We start from the raw sequence: 21,495 nt of genomic DNA on the forward strand, positions 1-21,495 counted from the left end.
ATGTGTCTTATCAACCTATGCTATGCACTCTTACCTGCAGCGTTTTTCTTTCTAAGAGGTATGTGAAACGATGGTGAGTCTCAGAAACAATGCTGTATCGGCGATTCAATGAAATAGGCCTTAAAATTTCTAGTTATGTGTTGTGTGCTTTTTAGTTGATGTCCCTAGCCCTGTCCAGGGACATCTGTTCCCCCCGCCCCCCCAACTATACCCCTGGTAAGGTGCCATAATAGGTGCTCAATAAATGTTGACTGAGTGAACGGAAAGAACCCTATTTGTTTTAAAATTTTTTGCGCCTTGGCTCCGCCCCTTGCGGGCAGTTTGACACAAGAAGCGTCACGTAATCCATTTAAGCTTCGTTTTCCTAGTTCACAAAATGGCTGTAATAACCTCAGCGCCTGGCGGGTGCGAGGCTCGAAAGAGGAAGTGCCCGCTTAGATGTGTTCCCAGAGCCTGAGTACTGACTCCCGAAAACTCCAACACGATGAAAAGACAAGAACAGTGTCGGGTTTTGTTTTTTTTTTAATTTTATAGCAAAATTTAAGGGAAGGAAGGGGGAGGCAGTTCCAATTTTTAAAAAACGTTATTTGATGAATTGGAACTACGCAGGGAAGACAGATATGGTGGGGGTAGTTCTTGTATTCAAACTTCGACGACTGAAGATCAAATACGTAGTCGAAGTGTCTCTAGATTTCAAGGATTCTTTAGGGCGGGACTGTCTGTAGACGGCAGAAAGAAAAAAGACATTAGAAACCAGAAGTCAAAGACGTGCGACCCCTCCCTCCTCTCTCGCAGCCCCCCACTGGCTATGCAGACACAGCTTCTTAACATCCACCAACCCTCAGCCCAGCGTCTGTCTAGGGAGTCTGGACCCTCCCAGCCGCCGCCGCACTCTCGAGCCTTCCCGATCTCGCAGCGCGTCCGCTTGACCCGCCGGGCTGCTCCGGGCTCGCCAGGACGCTCCCGCTCTCGGGACCCGCCCGACGAGGGCAGGGAGAGAGCAGCCGCGCAACCTGCGGGGTTGCGAGAACCAAGCAGGTCTATAACGAGTGCCAAGTTCTTTGCCACACAAAATGCCAGGCGACTGGAGGTGAAGGGGTCGCCTTGCCCTTCGAACGTCCCCAGGTATCTCTTGCACCTGACGCACAGCGATTCGGCGAACTCGCATAACCAGAGAGCACCTCAGTCTCAGGGGCGCTCCGCAGTGTGAGAACCTTTCGTTCCAGTCGTATCTTCTTTCCCAGACCCTATCTCCCAAACCTGCTAATGGCTTCCTAACGTTTCTAGCACAAAATCCATGTTTTTACCTAACATCCTTTTTTTTTTGACTTACAGGGTCACTACTACGTTATCTGGCCTCTGCCCTCCTCTTTGATCTCGTTGTGTACTCGCTCCAGATGGCCTTTGGGTCCTCTTAAACTGCCACGCTCTTTTTCATGTAAGTTTTTGCACTCGAGTTTCTCTGCCTCCCGTGGCTAATCTCTTCTCATGACTCAGGTTCTCTGACCACTCTTAAGATAGTCTCCTCGCCTATTCACACTTCACTCTTATCCACCACATCGGTTTTACAAACTCACTCTTCGAAATACAGTTATATTGCTTAAAAATCTACTTCCCAGAATGTAAGCTCTATGAGGGCAGGATTCCCATTTTGTCCTATTCACTTTTGTGTCTGATCTAGAACGGGGCTGATCACGCAAGTAGGAACTTAAAAAATAGGAAGGAAGGAAGGGAGGGAGGAAGGGAAGGAGGGAGGGATCGTGTGTACCTGGGTTAAATATCTTAGGTTTGATTATTCATTTGCCTGTGGCCCAACTCGATCATCTAAATCCTTCTCTTCAGCTCTTCCCAGTTCTTGCTCCGCCCAACAGCCCTGTGATTGGCCCCTAGTCCTATGCCGCATTCCATACGGAAGCTTCAGCTGGAGGAGAGAGAGGGTGGCAGGCTAAAGGAGATATGGGTGCCTCTCACACCCAAGGCCTAGCACTCAAGACATCTCCCAAAGGTCCAGAGCAAGCCTTTCTACTCTGTCCTCCTAGGCTCGCCTAAGACACAGGGAGCCTAGTGCCCCAGTTCTGAGCCAAAATACGATAGATTTCAGTCTCTTCGAAGTCAGGGTTTACCTTAAATTTTCGCGTAATTTCGTATATTGCTATAGATAGATAGGTAGGTAGGTAGGTAGGTAGATAGATAGATAGGTAGATAAAATGATTCCCCCTTCAGAAAAAAGTCAGAGTAAAGTTGGTACTTTAAGCAGGTAGGAGTGAGGTGGGGGAAATGGGCCAAGGGAAAAGAAGTCCTCGTGGTCGTAGGAAAAGGGAAGGAGGTCCACATATCCATCATAACAGAATGCTTAAGAGAGGGAAAAGCTTAAGAGAGTCTCTGTTTCTCAGAGAGTGCAGCGAATCCCAGTGTGCAGACTGCGAGAGTTGGCGAGGTCTCCATCCCAGTCGCCCTCAGAACCCACTGGGGGAGCTCTGAAAAACTCCACCGCATAGAGCGGAAGGTCGGATTTAGCAGAGTTTTGCAATAGAGCCGGGAATGATAGATCTCTGCCAGGTGATGCCACGCGCAGTTGGCTTTGGAAATTCCAGGGTTGGTTCAGCGACCTTGTTAAACTAGTGGGGAAACTGGGGGCCGTTGAAAGGATGCAGCTAGCCAGCTAATTTGCAGGAAGAGGGGCCACTAGACCTCTAGCCTCCGGAGTGCTCAATTTTCCACCGTCTGCTTCTCAAGTGTTTAGGGGATGGGAGGCACGGTTTATGGGATGGGCTTTAACGTGCGACAGTCCATCTTGGGCTATTTCCCGTCTGCAGTCCTAACGAGGCAGCGCGATCGGGAGACTGGAGTTGTCCCACGGGTTGGCAGGGTGAGCTGAGGTAGGACCAAATACCCTAGTCTCCTGGGCCCAACTTTCTCTTCCGAAAAGTGAGTGCGCTGGGCTGCGGAAGCTGAGTTCAAACTCGTGGATCAGCCACCTCACCTGCGGGACCTTCCGCGGAGTCTGCGCGGGCGTGGCTCCCGCCTTCGGTGCCCGCTGCAGCCGCGCGCAGGTAGCGGGCGACGTCGCGGTGGCCCCGCTCCTCAGCCAGGTCCACGGGCAGGCGGCCCCAGGCGTCGCGCACGTCCAGCCGCGCCCCGGCTCGGTGCAGCGCCACCAACGTGTCCAGGAAGCCCTCCCGGGCGGCGTCGTGCACGGGTCGGGTGAGGGTGGCGGGGTCCGCGCAGTTGGGGTCCGCACCGTGGAGCAGCAGCAGCTCGGCCACGCGGGCGCTGCCCATCATCATGACCTGCCGGAGAGAGCAGAGCGGTCAGGACCGGGGTGGGGACAAGGGCAGGATTAAAGAAACTATTTGCGGAGCCCCCAGCCCGTGCAGACGCCCTTACAAGCCACAGGTGTCTAGTTACTACTTTCTTTCAGTTACCAGCTCGCTTAGCCAGTTCTCCTACCTATTCCATTTTCCTGTACACATTCTGTTATATTCTCCAACGTTCTGCAGGGTTCCAGCCACGCACAGAAAACTGCCAGAGTCACAGACAACAGCAAAAGGGTGAGGAACAAGCTGGCTTTTACTACAGCCTAACCTCCTCTATTTTCTTCCTCATTTTGATATGAAATTATGTAAGGCTCGGAGATTTTCTATGGCTCACTGCTGTATATCCAAGCCCAGAACGTGGTAATTGTTTAAAAGCAAAAATGAAAAAAAATGACAAAAACTTAATTCTTGCAAAACTTTAAGCTACCCTTGGTTTCCCTGAACGTTAAACTTCAATTTCTTTAAGAATAAAATGAGAAAGTTTGTCTAACCAGCCCTAAAATTCCTTCTTCTGGTAAACTAAATAATGCCCCCCAAAGATGTCCACTTCCTAACACTCAAAAGCTGTGAATATATTACCTTATATGGCAAAGGGGACTTTGCAGATGTGGTTAAATTAAGGATTTTGAGGGAGATTAACTTGTATTGTCAGGGTGGGCTCAACTTAATTACATGTTTCCTTATAAAAAGGACACAGTCAGAGAGAAGATATAAGAATGGAAGCAGAGGTCAGAGAGAAGATGCAGGGGCCAAGAGCCAAGGAAAGTTGACTGTCACTAGACGTTAGAAAAGACAAGGAAATGGATTCTTCCTTAGAACTCCCAACAGGAGTGCAACCCCGTGGATCCATTTTAGACTTCTGACTTCCAGAACATAAAATAGTAAATTTATGTTGATACTAAATTTGTGGTAATTTGTTATAGCAGAAATAGGAAACTCAGACACCTTCCAAGATTACACTCTGAGAGTTCACTAAGTAGGGGGGTGCTCACCTCATTTGGCTCCTAAATAATCTTTGATACAAAGCCATTACTAAAGAGGAATTTTGAAATGGTGTTCACAATCACGGCAACCTTACAGTTTGAGTGTTACACGGTGCGTGGTGGTGGTAGACTATTCTTTTTAGGGTAACCATTATTTGGTTATATTAGCTAGACCATAGTGACTGTATAAAGAGGAATTACTTATTTTTAGTTACATTCTGTATTAAACACAAATTAATCTGTCCAAACCAATCGTAACAGAATCATACCAAGTTACAGTATGTTTGTTGATTCCTGTCCTGGAGAAAGTGAAACTGATTTAATTTTCAAAAAGACAGAGAGAAAATATAAGTGAACCAACTTACAGCTACAAAAAGAAAGAAAAACTAATGCAGTGCATTAGAAGAAAGAATTGTTTTAAAAGAAAAACTGGTGAAACTGTCACAATATTATTAACTACTTATTTACACTATTAGATTTCTAATAGATTATGGGTTAATTTCCAAAACAAAGGGGCCACACCCAAGGATGATGTCATAATGTTTTGGAAGCTCTACTGCAAGTGCCAGAGCTAGTACATGTCTGTACACTTCCATTCCTGTATATAATGCAAGTGAAAATATATTAGTTGGGTTGGATAAATAAAGTCCTTCATCTTAGTCATAAAATTGGTTTTAAATGTTTTATTATATGCCACAGTAACATAACATTTAAATACTTAAACAATAGCAATCCAAAGCAAAAAGAAACTTAATCAAACAAACTAATATTTATAGGGTGCCTAAGTTAACTTGATGACCTAAATTTAATTTAGTAATTAAAATTTTTCTATAAACTAAGTATTTTTCTATTAAACACAAATTTGGTTAGGGTTCAAAACTAAAATCATACCCCCTTTTGTTTATGCTTTTATCCTATTTTAAAAATGATTTAAAATTAATTATCCAACTTTCTTTTTGTATTTAAACAATAAGGTCTCATCTAACACCTTCTAGAACTCGAAGGCTGAACGCCCAGTCTGCAAGGTGCTGGCAAAATTTTAGAGATATCTAATTATGACTCAGGCATGCATTTTTTAAAAAGGACTCAATGCTTCTCTTCTACAACCATTCAACCTTTCTCTCCCCAAATCTCTCCATATTTCAAATCCCAAATAATCTCAAATTTGAAGGCATTTTAGTTTTATTTTTATATCTGTATCTAAAAGTGTGTAAAATTTATCCTGTGTAGCATAGTTTCAGGAAAGGAAGATTCACTTGTGAAATCTGTTAAGTTCCAAGTGGAGTTACTTTTCCTTTGTCTTGTTAGGCTGGAGTTTTTGCAATGTGCATTTGCTTTATATAAATTTTGTTTTTCAGAATCAGAAATCATTGTCAAAACTGGGCGTAAAACAAGGGTAGTGACTGCCAAGAAGAATGTGTCTTTAGCCTCAGATTTAGGAAGTTAGTGAAGGCGAAAAACAACAGAAAAACGAACTCAACACACCCTCACACACACAAAACTAGAGTGGGGAGGGGAGAAATGACATTTTTAAACTCTGAGGAATTGAAAACTCTCAAATAAATTAACCTATATCAGGTAAGTTTAAAATACCCAAAATGATAGGAGATACTCCCCAAGTGGTTAACTAAATTGACAGCATTATTTCAGGCAAGGTTACATTAACGTTTTTCTTCAGATATGTCTATTTCCTAACAAGCATATATTTTCCTTACTCGGTTAAAAAAAACAAACACGATGTGTAGTTACTTCTGAAAAATTTCAATCGACCTTTATTCCAACATACACAGCAGGAGATTTCCACTGAAATCCCTCCCCCCACTCCCAACAAAGAAGATGATCAGCTCCATTCCCCATTCAGTGAGTTCGGTGTTAAGTGGTCCACCAAATCTTCCATTTCTTTAAACTCTTACCCCAAATGTTCGTCAATTTCGCATCTGATGAAGAACATACCTCGGTTTATATGAACACAAATAGGCTCTCCCCTCTAGATCTTCATACCAGTCTAGAGATCTGAACCCCATGTGCCTTTCAGTCCTCCGGTGGCTTCCTGAGCCCCCTGGGCGTCGCCGAGAGGAGGTCTCCGACTCCGACCTCCGTCTGAAAACTTCCCAGGAAGTCTCCCCTTTACCAAGAAACGCTTACCTGGTTCCGATCCACCGGCCAACCTCGTCCTTCTAAGTCGCCCGCCATCCCCCCGCCCCGCTCCGCCTCCACCTTCCCGCGGCAGGCCTGCCGACCTACCTGAATCGGGCTCCGACCGTAACGGTTCGGCGCGTGGGCCGGCGCCCCCGCCTCGAGCAGCGCTCGCACCTCGTCAGCCCGGCCCCGGGCGGCGGCGGTGGCCAGCCAGTCAGCCGAGGTCTCCATGCTGCTCCCCAACGCTCGCCCCTCGCTCCCTCACTCTCCCTCTCCCGCCTCCTTGGAGTGCAGGCGGCCCGCCCCGGCCGCCCGGGAGCAGCCCGCCCCTCCTTTTCCCTCCTCCAGGGCCCGCGGAAGCGGCCCCCAGACTCCGCTCCTCGACTCCTCCCGCGGACTCTTTCCACCCCGGAGAGCGCCCTCCACGCGTTCTTCCAGGAGGCGCCTTTTGCTCCCAACGCGCTGCAAATGAGACACCGCTGAACGGGCCCCACTTCATGCCTCCGCAGTCACGAGTCCTCCGCCCGCCCGCCTGGGGGCACCGGCCGGAAGCGGTCCGCCCCTGGAGCGCGGCGGAGCCCCGGCTGGAGGGCACCCAGGGCCCTCCCACCTGCCCCCCTCCCCGCGTCCCCCGCGCCCTCCTCCCAGCGCTGCGCCCCCACCCCCAGCAGAGGCGCACGCGCAGCTCTGAGCGAGTTCGTTCCACCAAAGCGAAATTCCTTGCGTGTACGCCCTGCCTGGCATTAGAGAGCTGCACGGGATTCCTAACTGCCAAGTTCGAACCAATGTGTTTGGTGTCCTAGGCAAAGTATTGCTTCCTCTTTTAATCAGAAGAAACGGCCAGCCTGTCCTCGCGGTAAGAGCCGAGGATCGATATCACCCATGCCACCATGAGCCTTCCCTTCTTTCAGACGACACACTCCCCCTCCAACACTCAGCACTTGGATATCGCGCGCTGGCTCTGCTATGCCAGAAATTCTAGCTCAAACGTTCATTTTGGAGAGTGGGCTCACCCGCCAGCCTGTGCCTCCCTCCCTCCACACACATGAAAACGGATGTCGGGAGAGAGCGTTTCCGAGGCTTACACAATGCCTGGTACTAGTGCCTAGTATACGGGCTGGCTCCGAGAAAATGAGGTCTATTTAACAGGGATGGTGGAGATTTCTGCCTATACGCAGATAGGAAAGTGGCAAGGGAGTCACTGGGCTGATAGGCTCCGTTCTTAATAAATAATTCCTCCTAGACCAGAAAAAGTGCTCAGCGCTCTAGGGGCAGAGTTGCATTCAGAGTTGATTCAGAGACCAGGCTCACACACTGTCCTGGCGCCGCTTCTGTCCCGCTCCCTACACCTCTCCTTCCTACTGGAAAAACCTTAAAATTTTCTTAGTTATAAAATGCGGGGTGGGGGGGATAAGAGTCGTCCCTACTTCATAGGACTGTTCTGAGTTTTAAATGAATTGATATACCCATAAGTATTTAGAACAGTGTCACACATCCTAAGCTAATGCCTGTTAGCTCTTAAATTATCCATTTTGAGGATTCTTTTGCAATCCTGTTATGAGACACAAAGAAGAAAATGCTTTGGGTAGAATTATCCATATTATATAAAAGGGAAGGCAAGAAGACCTTAATCACCGAAACAATGATAGACATCCTCCAAAAGCCGACATATTTAATGAAAAGTTTAAAAGAATGAAGAGGATAATAAGCAAAAGAAAATCCAAGTTTCTAATTTATCCTGTGGTTATTACACACACACACACACACACACACACACACACACACACACACACATATATATACACACACACCACACACACACATATATATACTTTTTTAAAAGACTGGGTTGCTCAGGCTTTGCAGATGCCTTAATCACATGCTTCATCTGTCTACTACATAACCCAGCTCTATTTTAAAAGTTATGTTTCAGTACCTGCTTGACTCCTCTTTTTTTTTTTTTAACATCTTTATTGGAATATAATTGCCTTACAATGGTGTGTTAGTTTCTGCTTTATAACAAAGTGAATCAGCTATACATATACATATATCCCCATACCTCCTCCCTCTTGCTTCTCCCTCCCACCCTCCCTATCCCGCCCCTCTAGGTGGTTACAAAGCACCGAGCTGATCTCCCTGTGCTATGCGGCTGCTTCCCACTAGCTATCTATTTTCCATTTGGTAGTGTATATATGTCCATGCCACTCTCTTACTTCGTCCCAGCTTACCCTTCCCCCTCCCCGTGTCCTCAAGTCCATTCTCTACGTCTGCGTCTTTATTCCTTTCCTGCCCCTAGGTTCTTCAGAACCTTTTTTTAAGATCCCATATATATGCGTTAGCATACGGTATTCGTTTTTCTCTTTCTGACTTACTTCACTCCGTATGACAGACTTGACTCCTCCTGAAGACCCAGAATACCTGACTGTACTTTCAGTTGCTGTTAGATTAGGCAACACATGAAGTTTTAAGTGATGCCAATTAAAACACTTATGGGGTATCAAATCCATTATAAAAATCCATCACTGTGCCATTTATATTTTCCTCCAGGCGCCTCTCAATCATTAGGGCAACAATGGTGTGGAAAATTCAAACTGTGGTAGAGAACATAAAATTCTTTTAATGTAGCTTAAGGTATTGTATCATGGGGGAGGGGAAAATAGCCGTTGTGGTGATGGGATAGAGGGAACAGATTTCCCTTGTAATATGTCCGGCTTTTTGGACTAATATCAAAATTAGTTCTCATCACTAAAATGATGGTTCCTAATCTTAGGGCAGGGAGAGTAGGCCCTTTGGAGAACCTGTTGAAAGCTATATATCCTCTCCTCAAAAAATAAAGTATGCAATTTTATTTAAAAAGTGTGTTCACTGGCACATATAACTTTTAGGGAATTCAGAAATTCTTCTAAAACTCAACTATAGATTCCTACATCAGGAACTCTTTAAACTCTCATACAATATATTGGACGGTTACTGGAGGAAATGGGTGATAAAACCATATAAAAACATCCCTTGGATGCATTATATACAGACATGGAGATTGACTTTCTTCAAGAGCAGGTTTTAGACATGTATGCATTAGCTCCAGCACTTACAGTTGAGTTCCCCAAAGATTATGGTATCCTTGAGTATGGCCCCTTTGTTCTGGAAGTTGATCCCATACTCCACTGGAAATCTTGTGTAAATAAGTAGTTAATAATAGTATGAAAGCTTTCCTAGTTTTTCTTTTAAAGAACTACCAAACTCCCAATTTACTCATGTATATCAGCTCAGACCTGAGGGGAAAACCCTCAGAAGAAATAAAATATAAAGCCCAGGATCCTGGTGCTGGTTATCCCAGTCTCAGATTCCCCATGTGTAAAATGGAGTCATAATATATTTCATGGAATGATAAAATAAGACGATGTATGTCAAAAAGCTTCCAAAATTCTAAAGTTTGTAGGTTATTTCCATTACCCTCCTCAAACTTTCTTTCTTCTCTTCTTCCCTGAGGATGTCATGGCCTTATTTAGGTTTGTGCTGTGTTGGCAGTTTTGAAAATCTATACTATGAAATAAAAACCTGTCTCAATTCTGATCAGTTTTTTAAGATTATTCATTTAAAAAAAATGAATGTTCATTCAACAAGCTCACAGGTTAAAGGTAGAGTGCAGGGGGTGGGTAGAAGATGTTAAACATATGGGCTTGAGTTGGAATGCCTGGGTTCAGATCTAGACTTTTCACTTAATTGCTCTATAACAAAGTAACTTAATGTACCTGGACCTCAGTTTTTTCATTTGTATAACTGGGATAATAGTACTCGCCTCAAAGAGTTGTTGTAGGGATTAAATAATGTGTGTAATGTGTACACACAAATGTGTAATGTGTGTAGAAGAGCAAAGGGAAACAGAAGATGACACAAGAAAATGCAAATGGAACCAAACTCATTCTGGTGGCTTAGGCAAAGTCTTCATGGATGCTGGAAGCTCACCTTAGTCTTGAAAAGTGTAGGAGTATAAAGATGGAAAAGAAGAAGAAAGATGTTCCAGGCAGAAGTGAGAGCAAAGAAGTTTGGGAAAACTGAAAGTAATTTACTGGAATGCATGGTGAGAAACCGGAAAAATAAACTTCTGGAAGAAAAGCCTGCAAAGGCGTCTGCTAAGTGCTGCTCAGAGTGTCAGGAGGAAAACCAGGAGTGAATGGGATGCCGAGGAAGTGGGGACGCTCTGTGCAGGCTACTCTTTCACAGGTTAGCTGTGATAGCTCAAGGCAGTGAGTGGTGAGGGGAGGCAGAGGGAAGGTGCAAGAGGCCTGAGCACACACATACCCTAAAGGAAAAGTGCCAGGTGACAGGAAGAACAGTTAGGAGAGAGAAAAAAAAGAGAAACTGAGGACATAGGCAAGATAGGGTATTTCTGAGGACCTGAGCCATCTAAAAAGTAAGGAAGCAAAGGAATATAAGGCACAGGGAGTCATCACAAATTTGGATGCAGGAGATTCAGCTAGATTTGAGAAGGGAGAAAAGGTCAGGGCAGGGAGGAAGTTGAAACACTTCCTTCCATGAACAAAGAGGCTGGCTTGTTTTCAGTGATGATAAGATGGTGGGCTAGGAAGTGAGAGTGCTGAAGGTTTAGGATATGTTATGAGGAAAGAGAGATGGGCTAAGTCGGACTTAGAAGGCTTTTCATCAGCCTGGAGAACCCAGCTGAGGGTCGGTGACACTAGAGGGGCACCTGACTCTTTAAATTAAAGGAAGCCTTGCAATGATGGTGCTCCTGTGACCCTACAAATCCAAGAATAGTATTCTAGATGTGAACATTAATTCAACACATCACCAGAAAGAGAAAGAAAGACATTTGAGAAGGTAGTATTCTGAAATTAGGTTCTGGTTCTTACAAGGCACTGCAGGATTGGCAAGGTATGATATGCATAATATACAAATACATCATATGTAAACTAACATCATTTTATGAGGAAAATAAAGGGTATTGGATAAACAGCTCTGAACTGCGACCAAGTGACAGTCCTGATTTGACTATCAACATGCTTTTTGATTGTGAAATCCTTTGAGGCTATTCTTAGCTTCAACGTCAATATCCTTAAAATGGACTCTATCTTGCTCTACCTTTATATCTCATGAGGTTATTATATCAAGTGAGGCAATACACACAAAAGCATACATCTGTTTACCATATTTAATATTAGTATTGTTATAAAAGAATTGTTCAAAATATAGTTTGAGGTTAAAAATAAAATATATATAGAATACCTCTGGACAGATATAGAAAAGTCTGTTAACTGTGGGGAGAAGAAATGGGGAACTGGGATGGGCATGTGATTTTCTTGTCACACTCTACAACTTGTATTGTTTGGATTTTGTACTATATGCATATATTAGCCATATAATTAATTAAGTAAACATAATACATTTTATTAGACAAATAAGCATTGAGCATTGCTTTTCTGAAAACCATCATTCATAACCTTATTTGACAAAGAGTAACTGAATTCATACTATATGTCAGGCACTTGGCTTTAAGTTGTGTATACAAAAAAAGAAGGGTCCTTAGTCAAGAGGGTAAATTGGTAGCAACCATCGACATGTTTGATTCTCTGGAGGAGGAAGTTGGTCCGGAATTGGAATGCACGCTTTAGGGGAGCCTACATTAACAGTATAGGAGAAGGAGGATGCACTCTGACAACTGACAATTCAGACCTGTGTTACCAGGAAAAAGATGTTGCATTTCAGGGTCTGGAGAGGATCCAATAATTAACAAGACCTCCTTAGGAAATAGCTTATCAGAGCAGGTATGCTCTGTTAATGGAGCTTCTGGACATAGCTGGGTTAAGCCTGAATAGATGGGCTCTAGGGTGGAATGCTGGGTGCGGTAGAGGATTATTTGAAGACTAAAGCAACGGAAGAATAATTTCATGTACCCCTTTTAATATAGAAAGAGTTGCCAAAGTAAAGACCACAGGCCTAGCTCCACCACCGACTTTATTACCTTGAGAAAGTAATACTTTATTCTGGCTTTGATATCTGCATCTACAAAGTGGGCATAATAACAACTGTACCTCAAGAGATAGTTGTTCAGCTAAGAAAAGTGCCCCTCAAAGTGCCCCTGGGTAAGAATTCTAAGGGCTCAGTGTCCGATCTGGGTATTTTAAATGGGAAGGAAGGACTTTCTTGGGTGAAAAATGGCAACAAATGCAAGGTTTTCCTTTAATTATTTATTTTTCCACAAGGATAAAAGGTAACTTTAACAAAAAGGGAGACCTCTGAGAAAAAGAGCAGACCTCTGTCACAGGTTAGTTAAGACACAGGAATGTGCCCCCAGGGATTAGATCTTTGGAAAATTCAAGATGGAGGATATTTTCTTTACCTTTTTACTATTCTCTAAATTTAATACAGCACAATTATTGAGTATCTGCTACGAATAAGGCACTCTTTTAGGTACTCTATGATAGCTCTTTTCACTTTCACTCAGTTATTGTAAAATTTATCTTCCTGCTCAAACAGGATTTGGGCAAAGAGCACAAAACTCAAAATCCCTTTAACTTATTATAAACCTGATACATAATTATAGGTAAGTCCTAATTTTTCAGTCTTATTTTCCAAAGTATTAACTGGGTATAGAATCTGTAGTATCTATCATCATCTTCCCAAGATCATTTTGAGGATAACTTGTTATATAGCAGATGTCTTTTCTAAATTGTGTGCAAAACAAATGTAATTTTAAATCTATGTAAGGAGTTTACTCTTAAAAATATCTCTAGAGTGGAGTCTTGTGAAATGAGGAACCTTTGAAGCTCATGAAAACAATCACTCCCTAACTCAATTGTTTTGTAAATGTCTGTTTTTGTTTGTTGAGAAGTTTCTTTTGTTGAATTACTTATGCCTATTTGTGGCTACTTGGCCAGTTGAAAAAAACTAAAAGACTAGCACTGTGTGTGTGTGTGTGTGTGTGTGTGTGTGTGTGTGTGTGTGTGTCTCTCTCTCTCTCTCTCTCTTTATGTATATATGGTATGTGTATATATATATATATATATATATATATCAATAGATACAGTATGTATTTGTGTGCATATGTGCATAATTTGTTTACATGCACAGATATGGAGAATTAGAATTAGCCTCATCCTGAGGGAAAAAATAAGTAAAGCATATAATTACAGGAGAGAGACAGACAGACAGAAACAGAAACAATAGAAAATGCATTCAAAGTTGCCAGCAAAATCATAATGGCTACCATTTATTGAACCCCAACTATGTGATAAGCATTAAGCAGCTTTACATATGTCATTTCCCATGACTGTCCTGTGGAATACAGAGTAGTATCCTTTCTTCATTAATTAGAAAAGAAGCCCAGAGTGCTTAAGTCATAAGGTACAAGGAGATGGAGTCCAAGCTCAAGGTTCCCAGTTCTGTCTGAGAGGTGCACACTCTCCCCACTATGTTTCCCTGCTGATTGATTTGTACAGGACATGGTGGACAACTCAGCAATGCTTTCTTTTCTTTGAGAACTGTGCCATCAGGCAGGTTGTAAATTCTGGACCCAAGGTGACAGGATTTCCACCTTCGGGAATTACTGTGCTTCTGTGTGATTATTCTTGGATAATCATACACATAGTGATAGAAATTTGGATCTTGAAGTCCCTCAAAGTGACTTAATCCAGTCCTCTCATTTTTGAATGATTTTTTCCTGATTATAGTTCACATATGTAAAAAAATGTAAGAAATGAGCTTCATAAAGAAAATGAAAAATTATACTACACGGAAACAATAACATTTTGAAATATTTCCTTCCTGTCTTTTATCCTTGCTCAGTGCTTGTGGATATAATACAATTTTGAAATGAGTTTTTCCTTTCACTCATCATTAGAGCATTTTCCCAAATTCTCCAAAATTGCTTTATAAACACTACTTTTAATAGCTACAACATACTCCACTGGGGAAAAAAAGCTCCAGTTTACCTACTGATGCTCCTGTTGTCATATATTTAAGGTGTTTCTAATTGCTACAACAAATAGTACTGCAGGTTTTCAAAGAATCTAAGTCTTGTGACACATATTGAAAAATTGTTTTTCATAAAGCTACCCCTATGATTTATAGATAAGGAAATGGAGGGGTGTGCATTGCCATGGTTACCCAGCAAATAAGTGTTTCCTGCAGGTCTTAAACCCAGTCCTCTCTTCATGTTCTTTCTGTGGCCACAGCTACTTACACTGACTGCGACAAATGTGGTTGGTGAGGATGCCAACCACAGCCTTAAATAATAATCTTGGAGAAGACACAAATGCAGCATAGGTAATGGGAAAATCTCAGTCTGCATACTCAGGTAGCCCTCATCCCTCATTTACCAGTTCTGCCAACTTGAATAAATTACATAAACTTTCTGATCCTCCATTTCCTCACCTCTCAAAGTGGGGAATAAAACATAGTTCATAGGGTTATTATAAGGAATAAAGAATGTCAGATATAGAAAAATCTAGGCACACAGTGGGCTCTCAATAAATGGAACTTATTTTTTTTTTTAAGGATATGACATTTACTATCTTCTTATTCATTTAGGCCATCAAAGTCAATTTCCTCTTGGGTATTTTTTTCTCATTACTATACATTCTGGCAGGTATCTGTGGTTTGAACAAGCAAACTCCCTTCCAGAAAGTGTGATTAACTCTGTCTTCTTTGATTCTAACCCCATGAAAACAGAGCTTCTTTGTAATAAAGTTGGCTGTGTTATAATAAAAGTACTTCCACAAAAACTTTCATGAAATCATGGGAAGTGATGATGGAGTGTGTCACTGTGTTCAATGTTTCCTCTGCGTTCATTGCTACCCACAGCCAGTCCTTGGAGTGCAGTTCAAGTAGAAAGTACAATGGGGAAGCTATAGGCAAAATTATAGGAGAAATTATAAAGTTTACCTTCTCTAAACCTCTATTCCCAACCTCCCTCGTCTTCCTCCCTGATTGCACAGATTTTCTCCTTTCAAACACGTGTTGCTCTCTTCATTGTTAACCTTGAACACATAGAGTATTCCATTTCTGCCTATCCTGCTGATGCTTGTATGTGCTATTATTGCCTTGAGAAAGTGAAACTCACAGAGCAGTAATATTGTGTTCAGTTTTCACTCTTGGTGGAAGTTGAGTGTTCATGGTTGATTGACTGGGTTTAACGATGATTTAGGATACTCTGATTTCGGGGAAACATCTATATTGAAGCTTTCCTCTTCAAAGGGAGACCTAGTTACCACCCTCCCCACAACTATCCCTTAAGAGTAGCCTGCCTTCTTGGAGCTCTAGAGTCTAACTGTTATCTTTTTTTTTTTTCTTTTTTTTTTTGCCTTTCCTGGACTTCTGAAAATTCTGAAGCCAAACTATCCTCTGATATTGTAAAAGATCATAAGAAAATTTTCTGTGTTGGATCACTCTTCCTGGAGTCACATTCTTCACCCAATATGGGATTAAACTCCTCTGGAAGGAATCAACTTCATGATGATATACATCAATCCTGAATAAATCAGAAAATGCTTCCTATTCATGTTTTAGCACCTTTCACTTACAGATTTAACATTCCCACTGATGTTTTCCTTTGAGTCTCAGGGTTGAGGGTATAGTTTTATATTTCTCTTTCTTATGGTTAAGATGATAACTCCCAGACTTCATTTTTTAAAGGCAATGATAACAGAGCATACTTTATGTTTCTCTGCACTAATTTTATATACCTAAGTCAATTTTGCCTAAGGAAGTATATTTAACATATTTTGTCTCTTTGATATCCTACTAAATGTGAATAATAGCTGCAGGCCACCTTCCAAAGCAGACATTTTGGAGGTTTTGAGGATGACTTTAATGCTTCTTCCCCTCTTTCCTTCCACCACACACACACACACACACACACACACACACACACACACACGCACACTCTTCACACTAAAGAGTTTTTAGAAAATTCTGTGCCGAAGCTATTGATTCAGATATTCAGACTGCAGCAACTGTTCTGAAGGAATTGAGAGCCCATTATCTCAGTGTTCCCTCCAGAAATTATTATTTGGGGTTATTGAATTTTTTGATAAATTGAAGGCAAGTTAATAACTTTTTTCAGTTTTCTAAAACTAATTTAATTTCTTATCTTAGAAAACAAGTTCATGACTATCGTTTAATAGCTATTTAGTAATTACGAACACTAGAAAAGTTTAGAATCACACTGTAAAGACCATCATATTGGGCTTCTGTACAAGTTTACAATGATTTTTTGTACAAATTTACCTGACACCTTGGAATATGCCAGGGATTTGAATAAATATATTTTTATTATGATATGCATGTTCTTTAAAATGGAGTTGAGGAATTTCTAGCTACTCTAAATAATTAAATTATAGTTAAGAAGGCATTTACTGTAAAAGTAAACTAATGTACTTTTAAGGATTAGTTTAATTAGGCACTTTAACAATAATTGACAAATGTATGTGATACATACATTTGATATGTATGTATCATACATATCAAATGTATGTGATAGTATATGCAAACATCTCTTTGCATATACTATTTTATCTAGTTCTTAATGGATGAGTACTATAGGGTACCACCTTAGGTTTACAGATAAGAAAGTGGAAGCATTGAGAGCTTTAAGTACTTAGTCCTAATACCACACAGCTAGTAAGTAAAGGAAATGGAATCTAATCACAGATCATATATTCCAAGAAAGTGACATTTCTACTTCGTGCTTCAAGTGATTCCTATGCTGGTGCATAGGTTTCCTATTTACTGCTCTTAAATTGAAGTGTGAGTAATTTATACTTAATTTATAAGGGAGTTTTGAATTAGTTTTATTCTGGGCAAGAAATGAATTTCTGAAAGAAGTTAATTTTCTTGTTTTATTATGAGATTCAATGACTTTTAGGACTTCAGTTATTAAACTGCCCTATTTTTCAGAACTTTTCATTCACCTCATTAAATATATATTTGCTAGAACATATGTGGCTGATGCTGAGTAAAACAGAGATCCAAGGGAGTTAAGCAATTTACAAAACAACAACTAACTATAAGAGATGGAACTGAAACCATATACATATATACACACATATAGGTATATATATGTGCATGTATATATATATATATATATATATATATATATATATATATATATATAACATGTATTCACTCAAGAGGCAGTTATAAAGGGCTAAGTTAGGGCATTTGGGGCAAGAAGCACGCCTAGTTCAAATTGGCACGAGTTACTAGTCAATGACTTTTGACAGACCATGCAACCTATCAGAGCCTCAGTCTCCAGTCCATGAAATGAGACAATAAAATCCCTAAAACATAAGGATAATGTGACAATTAAATAAGATAATGTAAGTTGACGTGCTCTATTACTGTTAAGCTCCTCATAATTATTTTGAGGGAAAAGAGAAAACAAACTTGACCATATGCTTTTAGAAGAAAGTTTCAATAAGCTTCTTTCAAAAATTGTGTTACATAAAATATATTCAGTTTCAATTATTCAGCATGTAAATTGAATGGAGTAAAATTCAAAGTGTCCCATGTTGTATGTATATTTAACAATTATTTCAGAATTAAAATATACTGCTAGTTCTACAGGTTGGGAAAGATTTGCAACTGGGGGGATTCATTGTGTTTGGATAGCTGCTGTTTCTTTAAATTGGGTGAAAGAGTTGTACAATTGCTGAGTCAGATGGTCTGGCAGCCTGAGAGATTCAGAGCAAGAAAATGGTGGCACTCAAAAAAAGAAAGTAAAACGTAAGCTTTCCCCCGATACATCAGCAAAGTAACAGGTGTAACATTAAAAAAATGTAGTTGAAAAGCAGAAAAATTATGATTATAAGTTGGAAGGCATAATATTTTAGTTTTACTTATAATGGCAAATTATTCTTTAGCTTACATTATTCTACATATTTCTCCCTCATCAATGTGCTTTTATAGACACAAAGACTGCTCATTTTATCTATAAGTGCTTTATTCTGTTATGGCTACGTTCTACTGCAATTTTGCCTTGCTCATAAATAAATATAATTTAAATCTGTGGAATACTTTTATGTTTTCTTTTTCTTCTCTTACATAATTTTATGTTGTTATGTTTACTGCCTGGTTTCTGGTTTGGAAGAAAAAGTAAAATAAAAGAAATCCCTTATTACTTATTACTCTATCTATCTATCTATCGAGGACCATCCATCCTATGTAAACAACAGTAAGTGTATGTAGTGTTTCAAAAAGGTGATGTCTTTTGTGGAAATTTTCTGGCTGGTGCTACAAGCTTTAATGCACAAGTGTATTCTGTTACATTCTTCGCCCCAAAATGTGTTCTGATTGTAGAGATCTGGCATCTAAGAGATAGTTTTTTCCAATTCAGATGAAGGATCACATAATAATAATAAAGGGTATCCTTCATTTGGTAAAATAGCTCCTCCAATGATTTATTCAGATTCTCAGTGTCCTTCCTGGCACCCAAAGTGTGATTCTAAAATTTTAAATCTTATCTAAAAGGCTGAACCTCGATTCAAAAATAAATGAGCAAAAATAAGGTTTAAAAAAGCAATGTTGGCCATATTTGTCCCAAGGAGCCACCTCCTAACAGAATCCCCCTTAAATGCTTTAAAATGCAGATTCTTGGGACACATAGCAAATCTGCTGAATCACATATTCTGAGGATGAGCTCCAGAAATATGTATTTTAAACAGCAGCCCAGGTAAGGATGCTGCTGATAACCTTTGCCTTACTTCTTTGACGTCACATTATTCTCAAGCTTAAATTAAGAAAGTAAGGGCATATATATTAACACCACTCTGATTGCACAATTTTATTAGTTGCAATTTGTTTAAGAGATTATATGTCTTTGTTCATATAGTTCTGAACCTCTACAATCTACAAAACTTTTTTTCCCTGAGGAAAAACTCCTACTGGCTTCGCAACCATGTAAATAAATTCTGAGATTTTCTTTTTGAAGGTAAAAGGGAAAATTGAGAGCTAGTTGAAGATGAATTAAAAAGTCATTTGTGATAAAAACTAAAAATCAACTTATTCTTTTTCAAAGGACCTCTGAGGCACTGTAATTTTAAATCTTGTAGTTGACATTTTAGTTTTTTCTCCTTTATTACTTCTTTCTGATTATGTAGTTCTACCCAACTGCAACAATCATTCCAGGGTTTATGAAATAGAAAACTGCACTGACAGGCAGAGATTTTCTTCAATCCTTCTTTCTTTAAAAAACAAATGTTATTGACATTTAGTAAATTCAACAATTGTCAATACACATGGGATTGCTGAACACACAGTGAAATACCATGAATTAGGATATGGTGACTCTGCGGAGACCTCAGATTGGTGGGCATTTTCTAAGATGGAGCAGTCTTTAAAAGGACCTTCCTTCTCCTATGAACAAAGCCTTTATTTATTCCTAAGGTTTTCTCCATCGGTTGGCTTACTGACATAGAAGTTGACCTTATTTTAATACTGACTCATGTTTTTTCATTCTAATAAATGATTTTATTTGAATGTCTTGACTAAAGGAGAAAGTTTACAAACATGAGGAAAGCTTCAGTATAAGAAGAAAACTATTGAGAGACATCATCACTAGAAAAATACGACGGGCCATTCTTTATACCACCTTGCACCCCAGACAGAGAAACAAAGAAAACGAGGCCTTTCAATACTCTGGTCACCACCTAGCCTGGAAGGTAATGGAATAGCCGCCTAGTCTTGGAAGTGCACCTCACCATCTCTCGTTCCGTTCCGTGCCTCGGAGTGAACCTGTCCCATCCCGCTTCCTCCCTTCCAGAAAAAAAGGCCTAGTCAGTTTCACGCTGGGGGAGGTGACACAGAGATGTCCCCTGTCATACCTTGCACCCCTCTGGAAGCCACGAAGCCCACTCAGACTCCGCCTGTCCCCACCCCTTCCTCACCCAGGGCAGCCCCCATCCTGCTCTGCGTTTAACTCCTGCTCTGCTCTGTTACTCTAATGAAATATTACCTGCGGAAATAGTTGGGGTGAGGGGCGAGGCCCAGAGGAGGCTAAAAATAGAAGGGCTGGGTGCGTTCGCGTCGTTAGGTGATAAGTGGGCCTGTGTCCTACCCCAGCGGCCAATAAAATCTCCGGCATCCGAAGCATCTCTAAGAATTGAGAGGGTGAGGGATGAGTCAAGGAGGGTGGTTGGAGTTGAGAGGTGAAGGAGGCGAGGTCCGAGCAACTTCGAGTCTCACTTCCTACTCTGGGGTCCTGGGGACACCCGCTGCGACCCCAGCCCAGCTCTGGGAAGTGGAGAGCCCCACCCTGAAGTCGTCCAGGGAGGACTTGGGAGAAGGGGATCCCGAGGAGGGGCAAGTGCTGGGACCAGAGAGGCCTAACACCCAGGCGCCTTGGAAACAGGTATAGCCACGCATTTATCATTTATTTAAAAACGAACTACGTTGTGAATAGGCACAGCGTGCCCTAAAGTCTGAAGTCAGAACCCTCTCAGGCTTTCTCCAGACCTTAAAGCCACCTTCTTATATAGGATACGCGTACAACTTATTTTCCTCACCCTTTCTCACTCCTTCCCCAACTAACGCTAAGTAAGCTCTTAGTTCATCTGTACTGTATGAAAATAACTTTTTTTTTTAAACTGGTGATGGTCATAGCACTTTGGAAGACACAAAAGTGTAATGAAGAAATAAAGATCACCAACCATCCTGAGGAAGCCACTATAGATATTCTGATACATTGCTGTGTGTGTGTGCGTATGTATGTGTATGTGTAGAGAAAGAACGAGAGAAACAGAGAGAGACGGAGAGGAAAAGCAAGAATAAGAATTGTTTATTGCTTTAAATCTTACTTTTTTTTTTAAAAAAAGGAAATCACCTACCTTTATAATGTAATAATTTTACATTCTATTAAATATTCTCCAAAAACATGATGATTGTCTGTTACATTCCAGCTGAAATATTTCAGACCATAATTCCAGAGTATAGGTATAATTGAACATAATTTAACAATGTGATTGCTAGAATTTTAGGCAATTTTCAATTTCCTGCTACTATTTATCTGTTTGTATTGCTCTTTGTCAGAATCTTTCTTTCCT

The 21,495-nt window shown here is 41.1% G+C and overlaps 1 protein-coding gene across 1 annotated transcript; it reads right to left on the reverse strand.

Annotated features, from left to right (window-relative positions):
• Positions 1–693: 693 nt before the first annotated feature.
• On the reverse strand, positions 694–6,673 carry LOC309823631 (cyclin-dependent kinase inhibitor 2A-like; the record flags this gene model as incomplete). Its single annotated transcript, XM_082656089.1, has 3 exons — positions 6,545–6,673; positions 2,984–3,290; positions 694–719 (listed from the first exon to the last, which is right to left on the reverse strand). The coding sequence occupies exons 1-3, from the start codon at positions 6,668–6,670 to the stop codon at positions 694–696; spliced, it is 459 nt and encodes a 152-aa protein (XP_082512215.1). The 5' UTR covers positions 6,671–6,673.
• Between the last annotated feature and the right edge of the window lie 14,822 nt (positions 6,674–21,495).

The sequence above is a fragment of the Grampus griseus genome (genome assembly GCF_964374135.1).
Source record: "Grampus griseus genome assembly, chromosome: 6".
Taxonomy (NCBI): Eukaryota; Metazoa; Chordata; class Mammalia; order Artiodactyla; family Delphinidae; genus Grampus; species Grampus griseus.